The sequence below is a fragment of the Salvelinus sp. IW2-2015 genome, linkage group LG15, assembly GCF_002910315.2.
Source record: "Salvelinus sp. IW2-2015 linkage group LG15, ASM291031v2, whole genome shotgun sequence".
NCBI classification, from domain to species: domain Eukaryota; kingdom Metazoa; phylum Chordata; class Actinopteri; order Salmoniformes; family Salmonidae; genus Salvelinus; species Salvelinus sp. IW2-2015.
The window spans coordinates 9,396,719-9,422,420 of NC_036855.1; the positions used below are offsets into that span (position 1 = coordinate 9,396,719).

The 25,702-nt window shown below is 42.0% G+C and overlaps 2 protein-coding genes across 5 annotated transcripts in view; both read left to right on the forward strand.

The window, feature by feature from the left end:
- The first annotated feature begins 402 nt into the window (after positions 1–402).
- On the forward strand, positions 403–12,609 carry traf1 (TNF receptor-associated factor 1). Of its 4 annotated transcripts, none has more exons than XM_070446913.1 (11): positions 403–479; positions 1,808–1,964; positions 2,195–2,279; positions 5,051–5,149; positions 7,042–7,203; positions 8,073–8,132; positions 8,307–8,375; positions 8,501–8,974; positions 10,914–11,097; positions 11,369–11,517; positions 11,776–12,608. In XM_070446913.1, the coding sequence occupies exons 3-11, from the start codon at positions 2,220–2,222 to the stop codon at positions 11,992–11,994; spliced, it is 1,476 nt and encodes a 491-aa protein (XP_070303014.1). In that variant the 5' UTR covers positions 403–479; positions 1,808–1,964; positions 2,195–2,219; the 3' UTR covers positions 11,995–12,608. The 4 variants fall into 4 exon arrangements, with proteins under 4 accessions (XP_070303014.1, XP_023856804.1, XP_023856802.1 ...); XM_024001036.2 differs by lacking the exon at positions 403–479 and having other exon boundaries at positions 1,509–1,964; positions 11,369–11,384; positions 11,476–11,517; positions 11,776–11,921; XM_024001034.3 differs by lacking the exon at positions 403–479 and having other exon boundaries at positions 1,509–1,964; positions 11,776–12,609.
- Positions 12,610–13,616: 1,007 nt separating this feature from the next.
- Positions 13,617–25,702, forward strand: part of phf19 (PHD finger protein 19) — a 17,598-nt gene continuing 5,512 nt past the window's right edge. The window contains exons 1-14 of the mRNA XM_024002419.2: positions 13,617–13,784; positions 14,804–15,027; positions 15,539–15,620; positions 16,216–16,311; positions 17,122–17,216; positions 17,478–17,626; positions 17,767–17,862; positions 18,092–18,160; positions 18,651–18,771; positions 18,909–18,976; positions 19,354–19,500; positions 19,858–19,924; positions 20,545–20,630; positions 24,289–24,375. Of these exons, the coding sequence (XP_023858187.1) occupies positions 14,839–15,027; positions 15,539–15,620; positions 16,216–16,311; positions 17,122–17,216; positions 17,478–17,626; positions 17,767–17,862; positions 18,092–18,160; positions 18,651–18,771; positions 18,909–18,976; positions 19,354–19,500; positions 19,858–19,924; positions 20,545–20,630; positions 24,289–24,375 (1,352 nt within the window). The 5' untranslated portion in view covers positions 13,617–13,784; positions 14,804–14,838. The remainder of the gene's footprint in view (positions 13,785–14,803; positions 15,028–15,538; positions 15,621–16,215; positions 16,312–17,121; positions 17,217–17,477; positions 17,627–17,766; positions 17,863–18,091; positions 18,161–18,650; positions 18,772–18,908; positions 18,977–19,353; positions 19,501–19,857; positions 19,925–20,544; positions 20,631–24,288; positions 24,376–25,702) is intronic.

Below are 25,702 nucleotides of genomic sequence, written 5' to 3' on the forward strand. Positions count from 1 at the left end.
GTAGCACAGATGGAAGAAGGAGCCCGTTGTCTCACCAGATGTATAAATCTGAAGCATCCGTTTAGAACTTCCACACACCACCAAATATGGTGATGAGAGGAAGYCCAGTGGCAGAAAGTGAGAGAAGATGGAGCTAGATGAAATTTGGCCGACATTCTGCGGATGTTCTCATCGATGAAACATTAAATCTCAATATACAGTTTTTTGTTCCCAAAACTAGAGTCTGTTACGAACAGAGTGCAATGAGTTTTGTAAACTTAAAACTGCATCATTAGGAGTGCAAAGGCAAAATGAGTTATTGCACACACACACACACACTTCACAGAGTAGGCGTTCCCTAATGGAATTATGCAAATACATGCTAGAAAGCGCCAATAGGATCTCGCTAGCTTGTGCTTGGCTCTGACCACTTCCTTACTTGTTCTGCCCACTATGTTTCATTTTCTCCCATTTGTAACAACATCGGTGGTGTATCTCAGGTTAGTTACTAGTATCTTTGGTTGTACTGTACAGTGCTTCAACTTTGAACTGATTATTTTAGAATAATACCAATGTGAATAGAAAATATGCTGTTTTGCCAAAAAAATGGATATTGGCTATTGTGAATGCTCCTGTAAACTGCACTTTTAAAACATCCTTGTATATCACTTGCATCACTGTTAGTTTTGCCATGACAGCCTGTTGCCATGCAACAACAAAGGAGATAGTTATGGTTAATTTTTATGGGACCTTTTGAGGAGTCAATGTTTATGTCATATTATGTGTTGTGTGTGTTTTTTGTTACAACCGTCATGTTTTAGTAATGTGCTCATTACTGTAATCATCTTCAGTTACCTAACTGAGTTATTCTGTATAATGACAAAACCATTTTTTTTTACTGACAGTAACAGCAACAATAGACAAACTTCTCAGGGGCCTCTACCACAAGGTTGTGTTCAGTTGAGTGACAGGATGTGTGGAAATGATAGAACAGGGACTTTCCTACTTGGCGGATGTGACGGTCGTGGAGGCAACTGAACCCCCTCGCGATTTCTGAGAAATAGGTTACAATAACTGTGTGTGTGTGTTTGAGGGAGAGAGAGGGGGAGGGAGAGAGAGAGGAGGGGGCGGGAGAGAGAGAGAGAGAGATAGAGAGAGGGGGAGGGAGAGAGAGGGGGGAGGGAGAGAGGGCAAGGGAGGGAGGGAGAGAGGGGGGAGAAAGAGAGGGAGGGAGAGAGAGAGAAGGGGGGAGAGGGCAAGGGAGAGAGCTTGAGAGAGAGTGAGAGAGAGAGAAAGAGAGAGAGAAAGGGAGAGAGTGAGAGGCAGGGAAAGAAAGAAAGAAAGAAAGAGAGAAGAGAGTGAGAGTGAAAGAGAGAGAGAGAGAGCGAGAGAGAGAGAGAGAGAGAGAGGGAAAGAAAGAGAGAAGAGAGAGAGAGAGAGAGAGAGAGAGAGAGAGAGAGAGAGAGAGAGAGAGAGAGAGAGAGAGAGCGAAGGGTAGGGGGTAATAGCATTACGTAAGCTGGCTCCTGGAAATATTTACCCCTCATTTGCACACCGTGCTTGGAGTTGATGCCTTACTCACCGTAAAGTACAACATTGCTCGGCACCACACATGGGGTTTTAATACGTTTCCAGGTTACCACAGGGGGGAAATCCACGGTAGTTTTCTCGCTTCAAAAAGGTTACAAAGGTTGACCCTATTTAATGGACGCATCATATAGTAGGAGAGAATAGTGACAATTACCATCTTAAACATAACTTGGTGAATTATAAATGGATTCTAGTTTAAAACCGGCTGGCAACTTACACAATGATCCATCTGCACCAGGTGAAAATGAGTATCCTTCTGGATTTCCTCAAAGTATTTGCGATGATGTACCCCAGCAGAAGTACCTGTGCAGCAACTGTAATAACGTACTGAATGAGGCACGTCAGACTTTGTGCGGCCACCGCTACTGCCTCGCTTGTGTCAGTTGGTTAGTGAGGTAAGGCATTTAAATTACTTATATTCAAAGTTTTGTGAAACATCTTCAACAATAACCAAAGTTAACAATTTCCTCATTTATCATCCACTCTCTTGCCAGTATGTAACACAGCCTACAAGTTCCCTTTTTTGCCATTCCCTTAAATGAAGTTAAGATATTACAATTCTGTTAACATATCTTTGTATATTGTATTGTAAATCTAATCCCATATGTTCATTGTTGTTATTTAGTAATAACAACAACCTTGTTTGCAAGATGTGCAAAGAAGAAGATCCGAGCTCAGAGAGTGAAACAAGCATACTGACATCAGACAATGTATGTATAGTATTACTGAACTTTGTTTAAATGCTGTCATAGCACAAGTGGATAGAATGGAATGATACAGCAGGCCTATATGACCTTGAGTATGGGCAACAAAAACATTATGTCACGCATAAGTTACTGTAGATAGCTTTGCAAAAAAAATGCTTTAACAACACATTAAAGAGGCAGTCTAGGATTGGTACATTTACATTTACATTTAAGTCATTTAGCAGACGCTCTTATCCAGAGCGACTTACAAATTCTTTTTTAACTTTTACATTTATGATATATAGCCATGGATTGTTGGGGAATATAACTTATAAATTCCTCATGAGCTTAGCTCAACTGTCGTAACCCATCAGAACCCAAATTAAAAGCCTGTTGTACTCCATTGTTTATAAAACAATGTAATTGTTAATAAACTCAGGTATGATTCAAAACATGTTTTTTTTATCTCATGGATGGTCAAGCCTAGTATCCATAGCTCCATCTAGTGTTTACCTTTCTCCAGCCCCATCCCTCAGCCGTTTACCAACACAAGTGGCAGGGTGGCTACTTTGTTATTTTTCTAATCCCAGATTGCCCCTTTTTAGGATATCCTTTAAAAATACCATTCTAAATGTAGAGGTGTGGTGATCATTTCCCTTTTTCATTATTTGACTATTATGCATGGTACAGACGCCAAGGTGCTGTGTGAATGGACTTGATGTGGGTAGGATACTGCTCTAATATAGGGAAGCAAGATTACATTTATTCCTAAATACACATTAAAATAGAGGCTCTACAACAGTATAATATTGGTGCTTCTAGTGTTATCCCAAGCACTCTCCTTCCATCTACCTTCTTCATACTTCCATCTACCATCCATCTACCTTCCTCAACCTTCCAGCTACCTTCTTCAAACTYCCATCTACCATCCATCTACCTTCCTCAACCTTCCAGCTACCTTCCATGTACCATCCATCTACCTTCCTCAACCTTCCATTTACCATCCAATCTACCTTCCATCTACCTTCCCTTACCTTTCATCTATCTCTGGCATTTACCTTTAATCTACCTTCCATCTACCATCCATCTGCCTTCCATCTACCATCCATCTACAGTACCTTCCGTCTACCATCCATCTACCTCCTCAACCTTCCATCTACCTTCCTCAACCTTCCATCTACCATCCAGTCTACCTTCCATCTACCTTCCCTTACCTTTCAAATATTCTCTGGGATTTACCTTTAATCTACCTTCCTCAACCTTCCATCTACCTTCCTAAACCTTCCATCTACATTCCATCTACCATCCATCTACCTTCCATCTACCTCTGGCATTTAATCCCTTGTATTATTATGCAACGTTTACTATGAATGCAGTCTCTGCTAAAGCGGGAACATTAGCTTTAATTATATTTCTACTGCACTGTAGCGCAGCTCTTCAGCGCTACGGATTGAGTAGTGCCCTAGATATTGTTTAAAACACTGACAATTGAGTTATACTCTTCAGCTCCCCAAAACAGGAGACTCATAGGTCTGACATTGACAGTGACATAATCTACCCCCTCTAATCAGAGTTTATATTCTGATTTTAGCTGAATTCTCACCAGAGAATTGCATTGACTTAAACTATTTCACTGTTCTGGTCTAAGTCTTCTCAGAAGAATGTAAGAATTGAGAAAGACAATCAATGTGAAGAGATTGCTGGAGTGGAGTGGAGTGGTGTAATTAGAATGACTGTAGAGTTCACAGCGTTGAACAAGTTGAAATGTGTCTGATGTGAATTAGTCCACTGCTGAGGTTCTGAGTCCATAGAAAAATAATGACTAAAAAGGACATTCCCATTCATGTCAAAATGCAGTGTTATTTTTCTATGACTGAGACATATGTCTCACCAAAAATTACAGTGATAAGTAATATTTTAAGTCAGCAGGTAACATAAAACTAATACTTCAGCATGCGTGACATATAACTACAATGGTTAAAAGGTATTATTTTTTACTCATATTAATGAGCCCATGTTGGTCATCGCTGTAACCGAATGCTTCTGATCCAAGTCTAAGCCCAGAGGAATGTGGTTCAGCATGAGCTCCTCCAATCATCCTAGGCAGAACAGCAGACGCCTCATAATCAGCTCACTTGTTTAATTAGGATTTTGGTCTGTCGTGCTAAAATAATAGGCCCGTAGTATATTCATATCAATATGACGGAACATTTGGGAAAATCTATTTTCATGGCGGATGACTCCTATATTTTGATTCAATGAGCCACATTGAATACTTAGTGAGCATCACGGTGGAATGGAAACTAATTGCTGAAGCTTATAACATTAACTCACATTTTTTACCTTACATTTAGCATTCATCTTCCCTTTTCTATGGTGACAAAGCAAAGGCTTGACTGCCTCCAACTGTTCCTTCCACAGTGCGTGCATTGTTGGTCGTCAGTTTTAAGTAGCTACTGTTATATTGAATGATTGTTATGATGATGATTAAAGAGATAGAATGGCTTTGTGTGTTTATTGCTTCTGAAATCCAACAGTGTAGAGACACAGACAGCAGCACTTCAAAGATCCACTTCAAACTGTATCAACTCAGAACAATGACAGCCGGAAAACGTTGTCATTCAAACCAGTTTAGCACTGAAGAAATCGCCAGTGTGATATATAGAAATCCGGCCATTCTTTTTTATGCATAAACGTGTTTTCCCTCTGAGGAATAAAGTGATTTAAAGTGGAAGTACTGAATTAGTAATTGAAGTACTGAAAGTTGATCATCTTTCTCCTATGTGTTACTTCAGTTATTCAGTGATGCAGCCATTAATAAGGAGATCTTGGAGTTGAAAGTGCATTGTGCTAACCAAGGTTGCTCCTGGAGGAGTATTCTCAAAGACTTTGAGGTATTGACACTTTTTTATACATTTGAAGGATACATTTAAGAATTTGTTTTTTGTGTGACAGTGACACTGATATACAGTACCAGTCAAAAGTTTGGACACACCTACTCAGGGTTTTTCTTTCTTTCACTATTTTCTACATTGTAGAATAATAGTGAAGACATCAAAATGATAAAATAACACATATGTAGTCATGTAGTAACCAAAAAAGTGTTAAACAAATCTAAATATATTTTATATTTGAGATTCTTCAAAGTAGCCACCCTTTGCCTTGATGACAGCTTTGCACACTCTTGGCATTCTCAAAACCAGCTTCATGAGGAATGCTTTTCCAACTGTCTTGAAGGAGTTCTCACATATGCAGTGTGTATCGCTGCAGAATGCTGTGGTATCCATGCTGGTTAAGTGTGCCTTGAATTCTAAATAAATCACTGACAGTGTCACCAGCAAAGCACCCCCACACCATCACACCTCCTACTCCATGCTTCACGGTGGGAACCACACATACAGAGATCATCCGTTCGCCTACTCTACATCTTTGGTCATCAGACCAAAGGACAGATTTCCACCAGTCTAATGTTCATTGCTCGTGTTTCTTTGCCAAAGCAAGTCTCTTCTTCTTATTGGTGTCCTTTACTAGTGGTTTCTTTGCAGCAATTCAACCATGAAGGCCTGATTCACGCAGTCTCCTCTGAACAATTGATGTTGAGATGTGTCTCTTACTTGAACTCTGTGAAGCATTTATCCTCTGCTGCAGAGGTAACTCTGGGTGTTCCTTTCCTGTACCGGTCCTCATGAGAGCCAGTTTCATCATAGCGCTTGATGGTTTTTGCAACTGCACTTGAAGAAACTTTAAAAGTTATTGGAATGTTCCGGATTGACTGACCTTCATTTCTTAAAGTAATGATGGACTGTCGTTTCTCTTTGCTTATTTGAGCTTATTTACCAAATAGGGCTATCTTCTGTATACCACCCCTACCTTGTCACAACACAACTGATTGGCTCAAATGCATTAAGAAGGAAACAAATTCCACAAATKAACTTTTATCAAGGCATATCTGTTAATTGAAATKCATTCCAGGTGACTACCTCATGAAGCTGGTTGAGAGAATGCCAGAAGTGTGCAAAACTGTCATCAAGGCAAAGGGTGGGACTTTAAAGAATCTCAAATATAAAATATATTTTGATTTGTTTAACACTTTTTTGGACACCACATGATTGCTTATGTGTTATTTCATAGTTTTGATGTCTTCACTATTATTCTACAATGTAGAAAATAGTACAAATTAAGAAAGACCCTTGAATGAGTAGGTGTGTCCAAGCCTTTGACTGGTGCTGTAGCTTTATTTTTTATTTWAAAAAATGCACTGTAATTTGTAGGTAAAATGTAAAATGTTCTTTACAGTAGTTGCATAATTAGATCAGGATCAGGGACCAATTTGTCATCTAAACTAAATTAAAATGCCAAGTTCTCTTGTAGACCAGATATTTTAAATTGGTACCAAAATAATTCAAACATTTTTAGAGCTAAGTTATTTCGATCACAATGCTACAATTCTAATAAGGACAATGCTTAGTGATTATACATCATCCAATGTTGCTAAGATAATTAGGTTGTTTATTACAAGTATATCATCTCATAAAGTTTAGTTGAAATGTTGCCATTGAAAGTTAATTTGAAAAATAAGGGGAAACAGAATCTAATAGAAAGAACAGAGGCCTATTTTGAATGATCTAGTTCCGAAAGAATGGCCCCTGATGGCTGATATTGATTTTGCACTGAGATCGAGATGTTGAGGTTGAAATTGATTGATTCACTGAAATGTTGTGCTGAGCTCGGTTTGGTTATAGATTGCTTTGTTGTCCTTTCTGAATTGTCTTGAATCCTTGTTCAGGAGCACCAGGGGCAGTGTGAGTATGCCCTAATCCCCTGCAACATAGGCTGTGGTCACATGGTGCTGCGAAAGGCCTTGGCCTGTCACCTGGAGAAGGCCTGTCCAAACAACATGTCAGTGTGCCCCGCATGCTGCCACTCTATGCGCCCCATAGAGCTACAGGTGAGACTAGCCCAAAGAATCCAGTTCCAGCCGTGCATTCAGTAGCTGTCAAACTAACCACCTCACCTGAGTTGCAAATACTGACACTGACAGGTCTCGCTGACATTCTGAGATGTTCAGCCCTGGTATGAAGTGTTTTTCCTCCTACAAAATGGTTAGATAAGAGGTAAAGAGTTCCATGAGTTTTGAAAGTTTGGAACACACCCAATAGAAATGTAGTGCTTGCTGACTAATGGAGTTATGGAAATAAATAGCCAGTGTACTGTTTCCTGTGGCTCTAAACTGCAGGAGTTACAGTGTAGGGAATTTGAAAAAGAAATATGTTGGAATTGGTCTCTAGTAAAAAAACCTTGGTTGGGGTCTTGGAGATGGGGTCAGTGTGACATTGGAGGGGTCCCTGCAGCGCAGCTGAAGCCGCAGGGTCTCTAGTGTTTACTGCTGCCCCATATTCCCTTTCGCCAGTGATCTGAGTAGGGCGGGAGGCTGCCGAGAGCTTTGGACTGCAGCAAAGGGGAGCAGAAAGCCACAGAACACTTTAGACTCAAGTAAAGTTAGGTTAACCATTAGGGGGTAGGGCATCACATGATTTGGGATAAAATGTATACAAGTGATTGTAAGAACCGACTGCAAAAGCTTTAAGTGCATACTACTCACTACACTGAAACAGTAATACTGTACTGTACTACTTAAGTAATAGTGTACTACTTTACTGTTCTACTGTACTGTACTGTACTACTTAAGTAATGCTGTACATAATCAATGGTATTTCTAGATATCTCGTGTAGCTATCGATTCTATAAAAGAAACTGTAGGCCTACAGATGACTGTTTCTCTCAATATCTTCAGCATTTTCGTGTGTTATTTTACAGACACACTCATGTAACAGTCTTGGAGAGGAAAAAACGGATAAAAAACAAAGGAAAGGAAAGGTAGGAGAAAATATGTTTGTTCTTAATGTAGCGTCTCAAATCCAATGATGTTATTTGTTGTATAGCTGATGTGTATAGTTGTGTATAGATGTGTATAGTTATTTGTTGTATAGTGGTTGTGAAACACTTTTTTGTTGCCACATGTTAATTGTCAAAATTGTCTTGATTCTACAGAGTAATCCTCTTCCAGGTTCCAAGGGGAAAGAGTATTGTGTTTTCTCTGAAGTTGGTTGCACATTTAAGGTATTCTATTAATGCCATTACTGCATTATAATAAATGGGGCATCAAATACAAATAATGTGGCAAATTAGAAAGCTTTTGCAGTACAGTTATTGACATTTTTGCCTTCTAATCCCATGTATTTTAGGGGACCACAGAGAAGCTGAGAGTGCATGAGAACAGCAGCCATGTTGGCCACCTTCAGCTCCTGCTGCGTGCCGCCACCACCACCAGCAGTGACCTGCAGGCCACCGCACTAACAGCCCCTGCCCCAGGCAAGGAGAACAGGGCTATGGATGAGCAGCTGCCCCATCTCAGAGACACTCTGTCTGGCCTGAGACTCCATTGGGACATGGGACTATCAAAGGGGGAGGGGGAGCTGGAGACGGAAGGAGGGGACGGAAGGAATAGCTCGGCAGCTCACAGCCTGCGAGATGATGACCAGGTGACCATACTCTTGGACCTAGGGCGGCAGATAGACACACTGCAGCAGAGGGTCCAGATATCTGAGAACATCATCTCCGTCCTGAACAGGGAGGTGGAGAAGACCCAGCTGAGCATGAAGGCTGTGGAGAGGGAGAACCAGAGCAACCAGGAAATGATTTATCACTTAGAAATAAAGGTACAGTATATCTTGAGTCAGAGCATAAACTCATCTTTGTGGACCAGCTGATTCATTCCAGAGCATGCTGTGAACTTCCAAAAAGTTGAATCACACTCCAATAAGTTCAGTTGAATTATACTTCTTAAAACAACTATTAAGAAGTGTATGCGTCTACTATCCTCCCAAATTGTAGAAAAGTAGGCTAATACGTTCAAAAAAGTAACTTTTCTGATGCTCCTAATTTGCAGCGGTGGAATTGTAGACTAAGTAGAATTGTAGACTAAGTATTTATGCATACACCCACTAAGTAAAATAGCATAATAAAATGCTGGTCTGGCTGGCTGAACAGTGACGGGAAAGGAAATCCTCAAATATCACATATTGGTCGGAAAAATGGACTGTTGTCAAGAATGAATTTGGCCTTCCTGAAAAATATCAATTTATATGCCGCTTCTGCAAGCATTCCTCCCTTACTCTTAGAGTAGACAGCCTCTTCTCATGTAGCAGTACATACTGATGTAGGATCTTGATTTGAGCCAGTTTGCTACAGCAGGAAAATAATCCTGCTGTAGAAAATAATCCTGCAGCAACGGGAAATGTGAATCATTATGTGGGTTTTAATTAACAGACATTTTGTAGTGGTTGATACATTTTTCGTAAGGAAAAATCAAGTCTGAAATTTCAAAGTGCAAATGACCAACTTTAGAAGCCTTTTAAACCTGAAAATACACTACGAATTAAATATTTCCTGAGTTACAGGAAAGTTCTCCTGCAACAGAGTGATCAAATGAAGATCCTACATCTGTAGAATACAATAGGTACTTTATTTATCCCAAGGGGACATTTAATGTCAAACAGCAGCAGACAAAAAAGACACACTGTACGAGAGAAAAAAGCGGAATACAAAATCAGGAGCCGTAAAAAGTGCCATAAACATGCCATAAATGGCTTAAGAATGCACAAGCTACTGTTGATGGGAGTCAGTTGATGAAAATCACAATTCAACAACCCCCTTACTCATAATGAATGGGAAAAGAGATGTCATTATTCAGTGACAGCTGTGGGGATTTCAGCTTTTGGGGGATTTCCTACTGTAACTCTGAGTAAATATTTGATAAATCTGTTCTTAAGAATCCCGCCCCTGGAGAGAGAAATGTATGTTTTGAAGTAAATTTCCTGCAATACTACACATTTTCCCATGACTTATGAGATGTTAATGATCTGAGTGAGAGTGACTAAGAAAATTAATGTGGGATCCCTGGAGGTCAGGGCCCCTGAGCACGTGCCCTCTGTGCCCGGTTGCTATTCGGCCATGAAGTATAGATAACTGGTTAGACTAATTTACCAATCTAAATATTGTAAACTGACATGGCTAATTGAGACACAACCAAATGTTGAACTTGTACCTTGTGTATTCTAATATTGTAACCCTCAACAGTAAGTTGAGACCCTGACTGAGTTCCTAATAAAACATTTAAAAAGTTATTATTACATTTTTTGGGTCGAGGACCCCCTAGCGGCCGGGGGACCCTAACCGACTGATTATGTCAGGCCCTGTTTATCAGTTGAACACATTACAATGGTCTCTGTGCTTGTTGCACTGGACACTAAAATGTGTCAGCTTAATTAACAGAAGAATATAAGGTCATTTTACATTGTCAAGAAGTTTGTATCTGTTGTATTCACTGAAACCATACGCTCCAATATTTCTCTCAAATCAAAAACATAACTTTCAAAGTGGAAATTACAAACTCCAGATGCCTTTTAAAACGTCAAATACACTACTAGTTTGAAATGTTCTTCATTGCAGGAAAGGTGTCCTGCAACATGGTGATCAAATGAACATACTACATTTGTATGTGGAGGATGTTGATACAGTAACCTGACTATGCCTTCTTAATTGACCCGGAGGAGATTAATAAAGTTGTTTTGAATTTAATTGAATATTGCCCTGTAGGTGACAGAGCAGGAGCATAGAATGGCCAGGAAAGATCTGGTCATCAGCTCCATGAAACAAAGTCTCAGCGCCCACCAGGAGGTCTCTTATGACGGAACCTTCATCTGGAGGCTGTCTGACCTCAGCACCAAAATGAAGGAGGCCGTCTCTAGCCATGGGAATAGACCAAACCTGTACTCTCCAGGTACAGTACTCTTTCAACTTTATCTAAAACAGAGGAACCAGTGGTGAAGGGTAGTCTATTTACACGGAGGGACAGTCTTCTATGCATACAGCATTAAATAGGCCTTCATTAGAAAGTGCTTCATTTGAACTAAATTGTTCTTATGTAGATGCTTTGTTGAAACATTATACAGACAGCAATGGGTCAGAGAAACCAAGTTCCCTCCAATATTATTTGTATCCACTGAAACACGTTTATATCAATGTGTTTGTGTCCTCTCTCCTTTTTCTAGCATTCTACACAGCCAGGTATGGATTCAAGGTGTGCATGAGGCTGTACCTGAATGGTGACGGGGTGGGAAAAGGCACTCATATCTCTCTTTTCTTTGTGATCATGAAGGGAGAGTATGACCTACTCCTCTCATGGCCATTCAAGCACAAGGTAAGGAAGACTCTCTGTGTTATATCTGTGTAACATACGTCATAAATGGTTTATTTAAAGGGTTGAGGTTTTCAACTGAAATGTTATTTGAGATGTGTCTCTACAGTAAATAAAACCCAACAAAAACTCTGCATGCCTCTTTGTGGATGTAGTTCTCATCTCTTTCCCTCCGCATCATTAACATTATGAAGAATGATCAGCCATCTTGTGAGTGTCTGTCGGACATGTTAATGTCTAATCAGCATATCTCCTCGCCAGGTCACCTTCTTCCTGCTTGATCAGAATCACAGAGAACACGTGATTGACGCCTTCAGGCCCGATCTAACATCCTCATCCTTCCAAAGGCCTGTCTCGGATATGAATGTGGCCAGTGGTTGCCCGCTTTTCTTCCCTCTTGGTAAACTTCACTCGCCTAAGCATGCCTACTTGAAAGACGACACAATCTTCATCAAGTGTGTTGTTGACACTTCATCCTGAGCCATGCTTCAAATGATCTATCAAAGGAGGAGGAGGAGGGGGGGGGGGGGTAGAATAAGGATTAGGGAATGGGTTGGTTTTCACACCAACCTTGGATTAGGTTATGTTGAGGACACTTTAAGGGTTCTGAGAGATAGATATTTTTTGGCTTTACATATAAATATATATTTAATCTATTCTTTAGAAGAAGAGAAAAATCTGAAATATCATTGTATGGTTGTACTTGTATTTATGAGGGTGTATCATTTTCAGAAATAATTTAAAGACAATCAATGGGGTTTTGTTATTGCTAATTAGATATTATTATTTTGTAAAAAAAACAACTGTGAATTCATGAGATGAATAAAAATAAAATTTAAACACTGAATTGCATCAACCACCAATTATGTTAATATATGCCATTTAACAGATGCTTTTATCCAAACCAATTTACAGTCATGCATGCATACATTTTACGTATGGCTGGTGCTAGGAATTGAATCTACTACCCTAGCATTACACGTGCCATGCTCTACCAACTGAGCTACAAAGGACCTCCACGTTATATATGCTTTAAAGTGTTTTTGACAAATGTTGGTTCAGTAAGCCATGGCACCAAACACTCTCAGGTGACATTTTGGAGATTTTGATGTTACACATTGAATAAAATTGGATGCCTCTATAAGCTACTTGGTTACCATTCTCAAAACTGTCCATGCAGGTGCATGTAGGCTAATTACAACAACATCACAATGTGTTTGATTAGTTGCATTTAGAGTGCCTCAAACGTTTAACATTTAAGATAACTGTAAAAGTGTATAGCAGTACTTACAAGTAGTATATACCAGTGACATTATGGCAGAAAAGATTTTAAAAATAGAATTGACCAAATAATTGTCCCCTCAACTCATCTGCTAAATGACATCTTAGCTGATCCCAGAGATTTCCTCTCAGCATAGTTCCTTAAGCAAAATCCTCATGAACAGACAGCAGCGCTGTGGAAGTAAACAGAGAGCCTTCCCATAAATGGATCTCTATAGATTTCATTCTTTTTTATTTGCTTAAGAGTAAGCTCAAATAAACAGGGCAGAATCCGCAATCTGACGTCAGTGCTAGTATATCAAATCCTAGATTCTCAAGGAATTTGATTACTAGAACATATTCATGTAATGTGTGTGTTATTCATTACATACAAAAACATTAATGCATTCAGTCATGCAACATGAATGTTACATACACTGTGCAGGCATTTTCTTTACAAAAATGTACAAATATATTATGAGTCTTATGATGACGATGACATATAATGATGATGATGAAGACGACGATGAAGACGATTATGACATATGATGATGGTGAATAGGGTAGTATAGCTAGTAATACACATATATATAGTTTTGTGTAATAATCAGCAGTAGTGGTAGGCGGTATTATCAAAGATACTACTATCATTGACAATGATATGGATATTATCATAATAACTAAAAGTGCTTGAAAATGCTAAATAACGATTTTTGTTTTTTTGGAAAACGTTTAAGGCTCACTAAAAGAAGAAAAATAAATGTTCATACGCATCTAGAGAGCGAAATGTTGAACTTCCTGTATGAAGATGATGATGTGATTATGCTAATTACATAAGAAAAACGTAAATTGATTCGCGGGAAAAAATGAAAAATGGCGACTTGCATAGTTTGAACTTTAGCGCCTGTACACATATTGCAAGAATCGACAACTCCTAGCGAATGGAACGTTACTCAACAGCAGCGACATTATTTCGAGCATTGACCCTGGATTGGAAGTTAACCAAGGCGGTAAGAGAAGTCCATATACATTATTACAGCTCACTGAATTGGATTTAATTTTTGCATCTCGTCCTACTTTTAATGTCGCAAACTATTGTTATAAAGTGCTCAATCTCATCATTCGGGTATTCATAGATTACATTTAGCAAGCTAAACTAGATGTTCCTTGCATAAATGCATATGCGATACACTACCCAGGGGCAAGTAACATTCGTTTCATTTGTTTGACAGTTGCAGTTTAGCTGGCTAACTAGCAGCTATAGCTAGCTAGCTACCAAGCTATATATGGCTGATATAACAACTATAACATGTTTAGATAGCAGACTAGTTAGCAATTAAGAGTTCTGTGAGAAGACATGCAGTCGAGGAGATGCAAAAGTGTGATCAGGTTAGCAAAATAAAATACTAAGTTAGAAGTTATGTTGGCGATATGCCCATCTTATTGACGGGACATAATTTAGCCAATCAACTAGTCTGTAATCAGTTTGATAAATTACATTCGAGAGTCGTTACAGTTTGATAGACTGCTAACTGTTAAAAACGTGCCATGCCACTTTGTAATACTTGTACACGACCAGTTTTGACTCGCGCAAGTGCTGCAATTTGCGACAGCGTTGACAAGTCAAATTCAAATGTGATGGCTGGCTGCAGTTGGCTGATGAGTCAGTCCGCTGAGGTATAAAATACCTTGGTCAGACCTGTAGGCTGTGCTGTGATCTACACGCAGTAGAACATCCAGATTGAGTCATCAGAACAGGGGTGGGGTGTTAAAACAAATGTGTTGAAGGGCCGGATTTCATGATGCATACATAGGCATATGTCCTTTTTAAAAAACGATTCTTCAGGAAATGCATTTTATGACACCTTAACAATAGTTTTTGTCTACAGTAGGTGCATGTCAATACATTTGATTTAAAAAAAAAAAGAATACTGACACAACAATTTTCAACCACTACCTCCATAATGTTGTGATCATGAGGACATACAGTTGCTACCTCAATGACAATGTAAAGCCCTGATTCTCCTAGGAAGAGTAGTAGTGTGTGGACAGCCCAGCTGCAGCATGTTGCAGTCAGCCTACAGAGATAACTTCTGCAGTGTGGAGCCAGATGAGGTGCTGGAGGCCAAGCATTTACCCCAGAAGAGGGAGAGGGGGCGGAGCTTCACAGACATGGAAAGCAGCGTGACCGTGGGCCAGTATGTACTGTGCCGCTGGTCTGATGGCCTATACTACCTGGGGAAGATCCAGAGAGTAAGTGTCCAGCACAACAGGACATTGTTTTATCAGTTAAATACTGTAGTATACTTCCACACAATGGTTTGGACTAATTTTATTTACATAACAATAAGTACACTCTTAGGAGAAAAAAAAGGTGCTATCTAGAACCTAAAAGGGTTCTTCGGCTGTGCCCATATTAGAACCTTTTGAAGAACCCCTTTTGGTTCCAGTGAGGACCTTTTTGGATTCTATGTAGAACTCTTTCCACAGATGGTTCTACATGGAACCCAAAAGGGTTCTCCCTATGGGGACAGCCAAAGAACCCCTTTAGAACCCTTTTTTTCTAAGAGTGTACTGTCCAAATACTGCTCTGGAGTATTCACACAAATATGGTGGTTCCTCTGTAGATTTTAGGCTCTACAGCAGTAATTTGTGTTTTATGACAAATCTAATGTAACACACTATTATTGGAATAGAACTGTAATAAACCTGTCATACACATTTTGCCTCCCACCTCATACTATCTGTTTTCACTTCATTCAAGGTGAGTACCTCCAAGCAGAGCTGCTTTGTCACTTTTGAAGATAATTCAAAATTTTGGGTTCTCTGGAAAGACATCCAACATGGTGAGTGAAGAGAAACTGGAATATTCATGTTTTTGTTGTTGTCTCTGTGTAAAAAAATAAAAAGTGAGTTGGTTTAACTGTCAAACTTACATCCTCAGTGAATTTATGTCTGCTGATAATATGGATCTACACCAGACCGGTTCAACATCTCAAAAGCTCTCTCCAAAAGCCATGATAAATGTGTTATCCACTTTGAACAGAATTACACAACATCCTAACTGGAAATCATTACAGTTTCTTACAGTAGCTCCCTCGACCCTGATGAAGCTCCTTTATTCTGGGCTACATATTCCTTAACACTTTCAATTGGCTTCCCATTACTTAGCCAACACTTGTACTATACAGTAGGCCACTTAAAGGTATATTTAGACACTTCCCTATTCCCTAATGGACTTGACTGTCCTTTAAACTCTTCAACTGTCTAAATGACACTTTTCTCTGAAAGGGCCAATTTATGTCAGTAATGCCTCGCAGATTGCTCTTAATTGAATATCTTGCATGTGCTGTTGACATGCTGACATCATGTAGGATGTAGCTGAAGTATAATCATCATTGAATGTACACTAATGCTATTCTTCTCTCCCAAAACATGCAGCTGGAGTTCCGGGGGAGGAGCCCAAATGCTCAGTCTGTTCCGAAATGGTGCTGGTATCCGACAACGAGATCCTGATATGTGGAAAATGTGGAATAGGTGAGTCGCTGTAGAGTCTGACGACCCTTAAAGGAGGATGTGGCTACACTCCTCTTTCTTGCACGTATATGCAAGTGGATGCAAGTTCTTTACAGATTGTGATTAAGTGGGAGGGGATCTCATTGTTCATTATATACAGGGCTCTATTTGCTTCTATATTTACTTCCACAACTTTATGTATTTTAATGCTTTGACACTTTATCTCTAAAAGCATAAACTGTATCTTTGAACTGTATTAAATTGACTGGAACAACATACAGAACTGAAGAAGGGTACATCTGTGGCATAACTACATGTCATCTGCTAAAGGTCATTGAATCTCTGAAAGTGAAACAGTGAATATTTTCAGTTGGACAAAGTGCACAGAAAGCCTCTGTGACTCATAACATCTTTTAAACCCGGTGTACGTTAAACTAAGTACTTTCCATGGGTGTTTGTCTTAAAGAGACAGGTCCCACCTGACATCTACAATTTTGTTCATAACAAGGACATGTATTAGGGTGTGGCCATGTAACAGTTGTGCAGGGTCCTGTCCCCAGGCTGTAGTGTCTCGTTGGTTTTGTTTCTACTTGGCTCTTAATTAAAGTCATTGATTGCTTTGGGAGTCCACTCCCTCTGGCTTCCCATCATTTGCTGGACAGGATTTAAAGCTTCTAGAGTTGGTTGGATGCCCCCTTCAGATCAACATAACACATTGCTGTGGCTCAAAGTACGGCCGGCAATAGCACTTTTTCTTGTATTTAACCATTTGTTTATTTTTATTGGGCAAGCATTATGTTTTCATTGTCCTCTTATCTCTGTTTCCGCCAGGTTACCACCAGCAGTGTCACATGCCACAGGTGGAGAGCTCAATGGTTTTGTCACCATGGTTTTGCAGGAGGTGCATCTTTGTTTTAGCTGTGCGGGTGAGCATTATTGATAGAACAAGCTGCTCTTCAATTGAGCAAGGAACTAAAATAACTGTAATATAATTTTTAATGACTGTTTGTCTAGGGTAGTGTTCAACAGAAGAACACGTTTTGAAATGGGGAGGCACTACCTGAACACGTCCAATAAGAACACAGATTTTTGTTTTCTGTTACCAAACGTTTTGCTACGATGTGTCCGATTGAACGCTGTCCAATAATGCCTAACCATGTTGACGTGGCTGTTTCTCCTCATCACAGAAAGGGGGAGCTCTCAAAAAGGGGCCCATAGCAAAAGCACTGCAGGCCATGAAGCAGGTGCTTACCTACAACCCAGAAGAGCTGGAATGGGATTCCCAGCACCACACAAATCACCAACAGTGTTATTGCTACTGTGGAGGACCTGGAGAGTGAGTGTGCTGGCTAGACACACTGCAGCATAGCATTTTACATATCCACTCTTTTAGAAAGCAACTGGATTTGATTCAGATACAGCACTCTGTTGCTCATTTAGTAACTTACTTTTCACTAATGTCTGCTCTCCTCCCAGGTGGTACTTGAAGATGCTGCAGTGTTTTCGGTGTGAACAGTGGTTCCATGAGGCCTGTATCCAGTGCCTACAGGAGTCCATGATGTTTGGAGATAGGTGTGTGGAATTGTTATCAAACAGAAGAGGTTTTATTCTGGGGGTTCCCACGGTTATGACAAATCCTGGGATGTCAGAGGAAATATTTATAGTCTGGAAAGTGATAGACATGTCATGGAAGTCGAGGGTATACCCATATGACTGAGGACCATTATGGATTTTTGATTTCCCCTAGAGGCACGTGACGTGTGCTTTCTCCTCCTCTGACCTCTCTGCCTTTCTCTTTCAGGTTTTACTTGTTCATCTGTTCCATGTGTAATAAAGGAGTGGAGTACATCAAGCGCCTGGCCCTCCGATGGTAAATGACTACTAAACTCTTCCTATCTACTTCTGAGGCTCACTCTGAGACTCCAGATGGGGTACTTTAATTAAGAATACAAAGGGCATTGGTGTCCTATAGTACAGTAGGTAGAGGATGTGTGGCATTATTGTGCTCTTGTGCTTATGACAATGTGCTCGTGTAAACTGCCCCTAACAGCATTGTATTGCTGTTAATACACACTGGGGTGCTAGGCAGCACAATATTTTATTAAGAGGATTACATTTACACATCTCGCTAAACCCAACTCCCTATCTGCTAACTCATATGGATGTATAATTGAGAATTGTATTTATGAAGGCAATAAAATCGATCATCATTATCATCCCTTATGATCTGATATGTGAATGCTGCTGGTGAGGAAAATCGGTTCTGCACTCTATCACTCTAGATACATTCACTCTAGATACATTCAGTTCTCATCTAATTTCATGGGATTCCCATCGATTGTCCCTGGTTTCTTATCCAGGGTGGACGTGGTGCACTTGGCACTTTACAACCTGGGAGTCCAGAGTAAGAAGAAGTACTTTGAGCTGGAGGAGATCCTCAACTTTGTCAGCAACAACTGGGACCATTTCCAGTTGGGCAAGGTTAGAAACGCCAAATGAAATCCTGTCTGAATTCTGAATAGGAATCCGGATAGGAAATTCAGATTAATGCTGTCTCGTGAAAAACATATATTTTTAAATCTAAATGCATCGGACTGACATTTTAATATTCCCCACAGCTCTCCAATACTCCTCCAACAGAAAGAGGCCAATATCTCCTTGATGCTCTGAACAACTACAAGAGCAAGTAAGACATCTCTCTCTGTTATTTATATATACACACACACACACACACACACACACACACACACACACACACACACACACACACACACACAGTAGATAAAGTGTAAAACTGTAAGTGTTCGGTTTAACAACTCCACAGATGTACTACAACTGCATACATGTACTGCAACACTATATACTGTATCAGCCAATGTCTTTTTCATGTGCTATTAACAATAGTATAGTATGGCCCCCAACATTCAGTAAGTTGTTAAATGTTTGTTCTGGTCATAGAGTATTTGTTACAACAAACATGTTACTTGGCTGAAGGTGTATTTGTTGACATCACACCCCCTCTGCCAGACCATGACCGTGTCACCGCCCTCGTTATTTCTCCAGGTTTCTCTGTGGGAAGGAGATCAAGAAGAGGAAATGCATCTTCCGCCTGAGGACCCGCGTTCCCCCCAACCCTCCCTCCAAACTGTTTCCTGAGAGGGCTCAGAACGAGGGATGGAGAGGGCGAAAGAAAGGCGCAGGCAGGAACAGGTATTTCACGCCGTAGTGAAAGCTGGATACACTGTATTTCAATTAGGTTTCTGCTAACTTTCTACAAGACCTCTCTTGGCTCAGTCAGAAAGTGTTGATCAATGTTAAGTGATCATGTAATTGTAATGTTTCCTAAGACCTCCCACCATTAATTTACCCCTAACAGAGAACAAACATTTCAAGATGAAATTTCTCATTTAGTGGTAATGGCTATGTAACAGTTCTACTCGAAGAACTAAAGACTGTGTGCTGAAAACACTATCATTTTATCAGGGAATTACTGAATGATATTAGGCTGTCATTGTCACCCAGTAATCAAATTGTGTGATTAGAAAGTGAAAGTTGTCTCTTCCTCAGCTCTCTCCCTGCAGAGAAGAGGAGGAAGAGAAGATCAAAATGGCTGCTGGAGGACGCCATCCCCAATGTGAGTTCTCTGATTGTCTCAACATCTAACTCCGGTCGTGCCAACCACCTTTTCTACTGTTTCACTGAGGCTGAACTTTGAATAAATCTGCGCTGCTTTTCTTCTTTCCTACCTCTGATGATTATCTCTTCTTCCTCCTCCATTTTCCTGTGTTCTTTTCCCCCCTCCATCTCAGACCACTGTTCCTCTTCTAAAAGTCTATCTCCTGTCTACCATGTACCATGAAGTCCCTGTGTGTCATTGCCCTCATCCCTCTCTTCACGCTTCTACTCAAAGGGAAATACTTACAGTTGGCCTCTGAGGCATTTTACTGACAAATCCCTCTGAGCAGTGCCGTGTCTGTCTGGTCCCCAGGCACAATGTGCTCTAACAAACCTCTGACATTTCCTAGTAATAAAGCTAATGCTGCCAGGCAGGAAGGAGGAAGGTGCTCAGATGAAAATATAGACAGAGCAATGGCATATAGACAGCATGTATAGACAGAACTGATGAGAACAAGGATGATGATGATGATGATGATGATGGGAACAATGTTGGTTATGACTGTTTATGACAATGGTTGAGTACTATAATACCAACTGTGTGTTGTGGTGTGTGTTGTGTGATGATGTGTTGTGTAGAATGACCTGACCTCCACCTGGAGCACCAACCATCACATGGCCAACATTTTTGACTTCACCTTGGACGAGTTACAAAGTCTCAAAAGGTAAATGTTGTGGATTTTAAGGGCCAGTTTCCCAGACACAGGTTAAGCCTAGTCCTGGATTAAGAAGCATGTTCAATGGCATTTCTCTCCATTAAAATGTATTTTGAATCAAGGTTTAGTCTGTGTCTGGAAAACCAGCTCTAAGAGTGTAAGTTTGAAGACTTTTGTCTGGACATTGACCTACAGTACACGATGATGCTAATTTCCAATGAACCTGCAAACATTTGACATTGACTTCATTGCCATCGATTGAATGCAGTTATTTTCTGGGCCCTAACAATCTACCCCCATTTGCATGTATTTCCCTTTGAAAGACACACTTTTTTCTGTCAGTCTTTGGTCACCACTGTGATTTTCATCAATGTACCGAATGATGTGATTTAATTACATTTTCCTGTAAAGGTTATCAAATCACGGTCTCCCGAGTGGCGCAGTGCTAGCCGTGCCACTAGAGATTCTGGGTTCGAGTCCAGGCTGTGTTGCAGCTGGCCGCGACAGGGAGACCCATGAGGTGGCTCACAATTGGCCCAGCGTCGTCCGGGTTAGGGGAGGGTTTGGCCGGCAGGGATGTCCTTGTCCCATTGCGCGCTAGCGACTCCTGTGGCGGGCCGGGCGCAGTGCATGCTGACACAATGGCCAGATGCACTGTGTTTCCTCTGACACATTGGTGCGGCTGGCTTACGGGTTAAGTGGGCATTGTGCCAAGAAGCAGTGCGGCTTGGTTGGGTTGTGCTTTAGGGGACGCACAGCTCTCGACCTTAGCCTCTCCTGAGGTCCGTACGGGAGTTGCAGCGATGGGACAAGACTAACTACCAATTGGGGAGAAAACGGGGTAAAAATAAATACATTATCAAATCAAATTTTATTGGTCACATACACATTTAGCAGATGTTATTGCAGGTGTAGTGAAATGCTTGTGTTCCTAGTTCCAACAGTGCAGTAGTATCTAACAATTCACAACAATACACACATGTAAAAGAAAGGAAATATATAAATATTAGATTGAGCAATGTCGGAGTAGCATTGACAAAAATGTAGTAGAATAAAATACAGTATATACATATGAGATAAGTAAAGCAGTATGTAAACATTATTAAAGTGACTAGGGTTCCATTATTAAAGTGACCAATGATTCCAAGTATATGAATATATGGCAGCAGCCTCTAAGGTGCAGAGTTGAGTAACCGGGTGGAAGCCGGCTAGTGATGGCTATTTAAGTCTGATGGCCTTGAGATAGAGGCTGTTTTTCAGTCCCAGCTTTGATGCTCCTGTACCGACCTTGACTTCTGGATGATAGCAGGGTGAACAGGCCGTGGCTCGGGTGGTTGATGTCCTTGATGATCTTTTTGGCCTTCCTGTGACATCGGGTGCTGTAGGTGTTCTGGAGGGCAGGTAGTTTGCCCCTGGTGATGCGTTGGGCAGACCGCACCACCGTCTGGAGAGCCCTGTGGTTGCGGACGGTGCAGTTGCCGTAACAGGCGGTGATACAGCCCGACAGGATGCTCTCTGTGCATCTGTAAAAGTTTGTGAGGGTTTTAGGGGCCACCCAAATTTATTCAGCCTGAGGTTGAGGAGGCGCTGTTGCGTCTTCTTCTCGACACTGTCTGTGTGGGTGGACCATTTTAGATCGTCAGTGATGTGTACGCCGAGGAACTTGAAGCTTTCCATCTTTTCCACTGCTGTCCCATCGATGTGGATGGGGCATACTCCCTTTGATGTTTCCTGAAGTCCACGATCAGCTCCTTTGTTTTGTTGACTTTGAGTGAGATGTTATTTTCCTCACCTCCTCTCTGTAGGTTGTCTCGTCATTGTTGTGTCGTCTGCAAACTTGATGATTGAGTTGGAGGCGTGCGTGACCCCACAGTCATGGGTGAACAGCGAGTACAGGAGGGGGCTGAGCACGCACCCTTGTGGGGCCCCTGTGTTGAGGATCAGTGAAGTGGAGGTGTTGTTTCCTACCTTCACCACCTTGGGGTGTCCCGTCAGGAAGTCCAGGACCCAGCTGTACAGGGTGGCGTTCAGACCTAAGGCCCCGAGCTTAATGATGAGCTTGGAGGGTACTATGGTGTTGAATGCTGAGCTATAGTCAATGAACAGCATTCTTACATAGGTATTCCTCTTGTCCAGATGAGAAAGCGCAGTGTGACGGCGATTGCATCATCTGTGGATCTATTGGGGCGGTAAGCAAATTGAAGTGGGTCTAGGGTGTCAGGTAAGGTAGAGGTGACATGATCCTTGACTAGTCTCTCAAAGCACTTCATGATGACAGAAGTGAGTTCTACGGGGCAATAGTCATTTAGTTCAGTTACCTTTGCTTCTTTGGGTACAGGAACAATAGTGGCCATCTTGAAGCAAGTGGGGACAGCAGACTGGGATAGGGAGAGATAGAATATGTCCGTAAACACTCCAGCCAGATGGTCTGCGCATGCTCTGAGGACACGGCTAGAGATGCCGTCTGGGCCGGCAGCCTTGCGAGGGTTAACACGTTTTAAATGTTTTACTCACGTCAGCCACGGAGATGGAGAGCCCACAGTTCTTGGTAGAGGGCTGCGTCGGTGGCACTGTGTTATCCCCAAAACGGGTGAAGGTGTTTCGCTTGTCCGGGAGCAAGACGTCGGTGTCCGCGAGGTGGCTGGTTTCCCCTGTTTAGTCCGTGATTGTCTGTAGATCCTGCCACATACGTCTTGTGTCTGAGCAGTTGAATTGTGACCACTTTGTCTCTATACTGACGTTTCTCCTGTTTGATTATCTTACGGAGGGAATAACTACACTGTTTGTATTCGGCCATGGTATCAGCTCTCGAACAGCGCTGAACAATACAAGAAAGAAAGGCAAACACTTTGGGGAATGTTGACAATCAACAGAGCTTTCTTAGAGGAGAATCAATAGATGGGGACTAGCTGGTGCAACTCCAAAAAGGGGACTAACTCTATTGGAATGTGAGAAGTGGAATAGGCTCATAGCTGTGTAGCACCTGAACTGAGCTGGAGGATGAAAACAGCTAATGATGATTCTGTGAGAGTAGACTTCAAAGCATTACATTAACATCCTTCCATTAGCTAGATGTAGTACTTGGAATTTGCAGTTACAACGTGAGGGTGAGCAGCCATGGTGATCGTTGATTTTCCTTAGTGAGGTTTGGAATAAAAACAAAGAAAATAGGACTGTCAATGCTAGAGCTATTCTGTTCCATCCAGGGCCCCATCATTCTCTGATTATTCTGTTCCATCCAGGGCCCCATCATTCTCTGATTATTCTGTTCCATCCAGGGCCCCATCCATTCCTCTGATTAATTCTGTTCCATCCAGGGCCCCAATCATTCTCTCGATTATTCTTGCCCATCCAGGGGCCCCATCATTCTCTGATTATTCTGCCATCCAGGGCCCCATCATTCTCTGATTATTCTGTTCCATCCAGGGGCCCATCATTCTCTGTTATTCTGCCCCATCCAGGGGCCCCATCATTCTCTGATTATTCTGCCCCATCCAGGGGCCCCATCATTCTCTGATTATTCTGTTCCATCCAGGGGCCCCATCATTCTCTGATTATTCTGCCGCCATCATTCTCTGATTATTCTGCCCCATCTAAAGGTCCCATCATTTTCTGATTAGCGCCGTAATTCCAGCGTTTGATGGATCTGTTGTTGTTTACTCCTCAGCACCAGCTCAGGACGGACCTTCAGTCTGGACCTGGACTCCACAGACGCGGCTAGTACCACAGGATCTGCCCACACCAGTGTCTCCTTATGACCTCAGGTACAGCATTGTGTATGACTCAGGTACAGCATTGTGGTCGCAATGGCATTGGGTACAGCACTGTGGTCGCCATGGCCTCGGGTACAGCACTGTGGTCGCATGGCCTCGGGTACAGCACTGTGGTCGCATTGGCCTCGGGTACAGCACTGTGGTCGCATTGGCCTCGGGTACAGCACTGTGGTTGCCATGGCCTCGGGTACAGCTGTGGTCGCCATGGCCTCGGTACAGCACTGTGGTCGCCATGGCCTCGGGTAAGCACTGTGGTCGCCATGGCCTCGGGTACAGCACTGTGTCCCATGGCCTCGGTCAGCATGTGGTCGCATGGCCTCGGGTACAGCACTGTGGGCGCCATGGCCTCGGGTACAGCACTGTGGTCGCCATGGCCTCGGGTACAGCACTGTGGTCGCCATGGCCTCGGGTACAGCACTGTGGTCGCCATGGCCTCGGGTACAGCACTGTGGGCGCCATGGCCTCGGGAACAGCACTGTGGTCGCATTGGCCTCGGGTACAGCACTGTGGGCGCCATGGCCTCGGGTACAGCACTGTGGGCGCCATGGCCTCGGTACAGCACTGTGGGCGCCATGGCCTCGGGTACAGCATGTGGCGCCATGGCCTCAGGTCAGCACTGTGGTCGTATTGGCCTCGGGTACAGCACTGTGGTCGCCAAGACTTTTTTTGTTAGAAAAGGTAACTCTCTCACAACATTATCTGTGCACCTTATCCTCTTTGGTGCTCTTTAGAGGAAGAGGTTCTCTGACCTCAACACCATTCAAGACCCTGCTTGACCTTAGTCCAGGGCCCTTATCCACAAAGTGTCTCAGAATAGGAATGCTGATCTAGGATCAGGTCCTCACGTCTACTGTACGTAATCGTATTGATTCTGATTTAAAAGGCAACACTGATTGTAGTGAATACGGACCCAGGTGTTGGCGTCAAAGGGGACTTCCAGGTGAACGAGCAGGTTGCATGATCAATGTGATGATCAGTCTCCCTCCCTCTTCCCCCAGCTGTCTCTCACTCATTGTTTCTTTTAGTTTTTTGGGCTCCACCGTGTGTAGTGTGGTGCAAACCGATCGATAAGACCCCTGACTCTAAACGCTGCAGCCCAGACTGTCAGATGAGCTTTTCTCTCTTGCCTTTCCAAGAACATTGTTCCTATGTGAGAAGTTGAGGAGAGACAAGCTGTTTGACATCACACAAGAAGTATGATGTGAGGTCTTGGCAAATTAATGCAGTTGGCTCCTGTACATCTTCCAATATTTGCTTATAGTCGTCTTGTTTGGAATTAAGCAACTCAATATAGCCACATTGACAAAG

Bases quoted from the DNA above. Each gene is read 5' to 3' on its own strand.
- traf1 (XM_024001034.3), top strand. From the start codon at position 1,753: ATGGATTCTAGTTTAAAACCGGCTGGCAACTTACACAATGATCCATCT. The intron at 7,204-8,072 runs GTGAGACTAGCC...GTTATTTTACAG, and splicing joins TGCGCCCCATAGAGCTACAG to ACACACTCATGTAACAGTCT. The intron at 11,098-11,368 runs GTACAGTACTCT...TCCTTTTTCTAG, and splicing joins ACCAAACCTGTACTCTCCAG to CATTCTACACAGCCAGGTAT.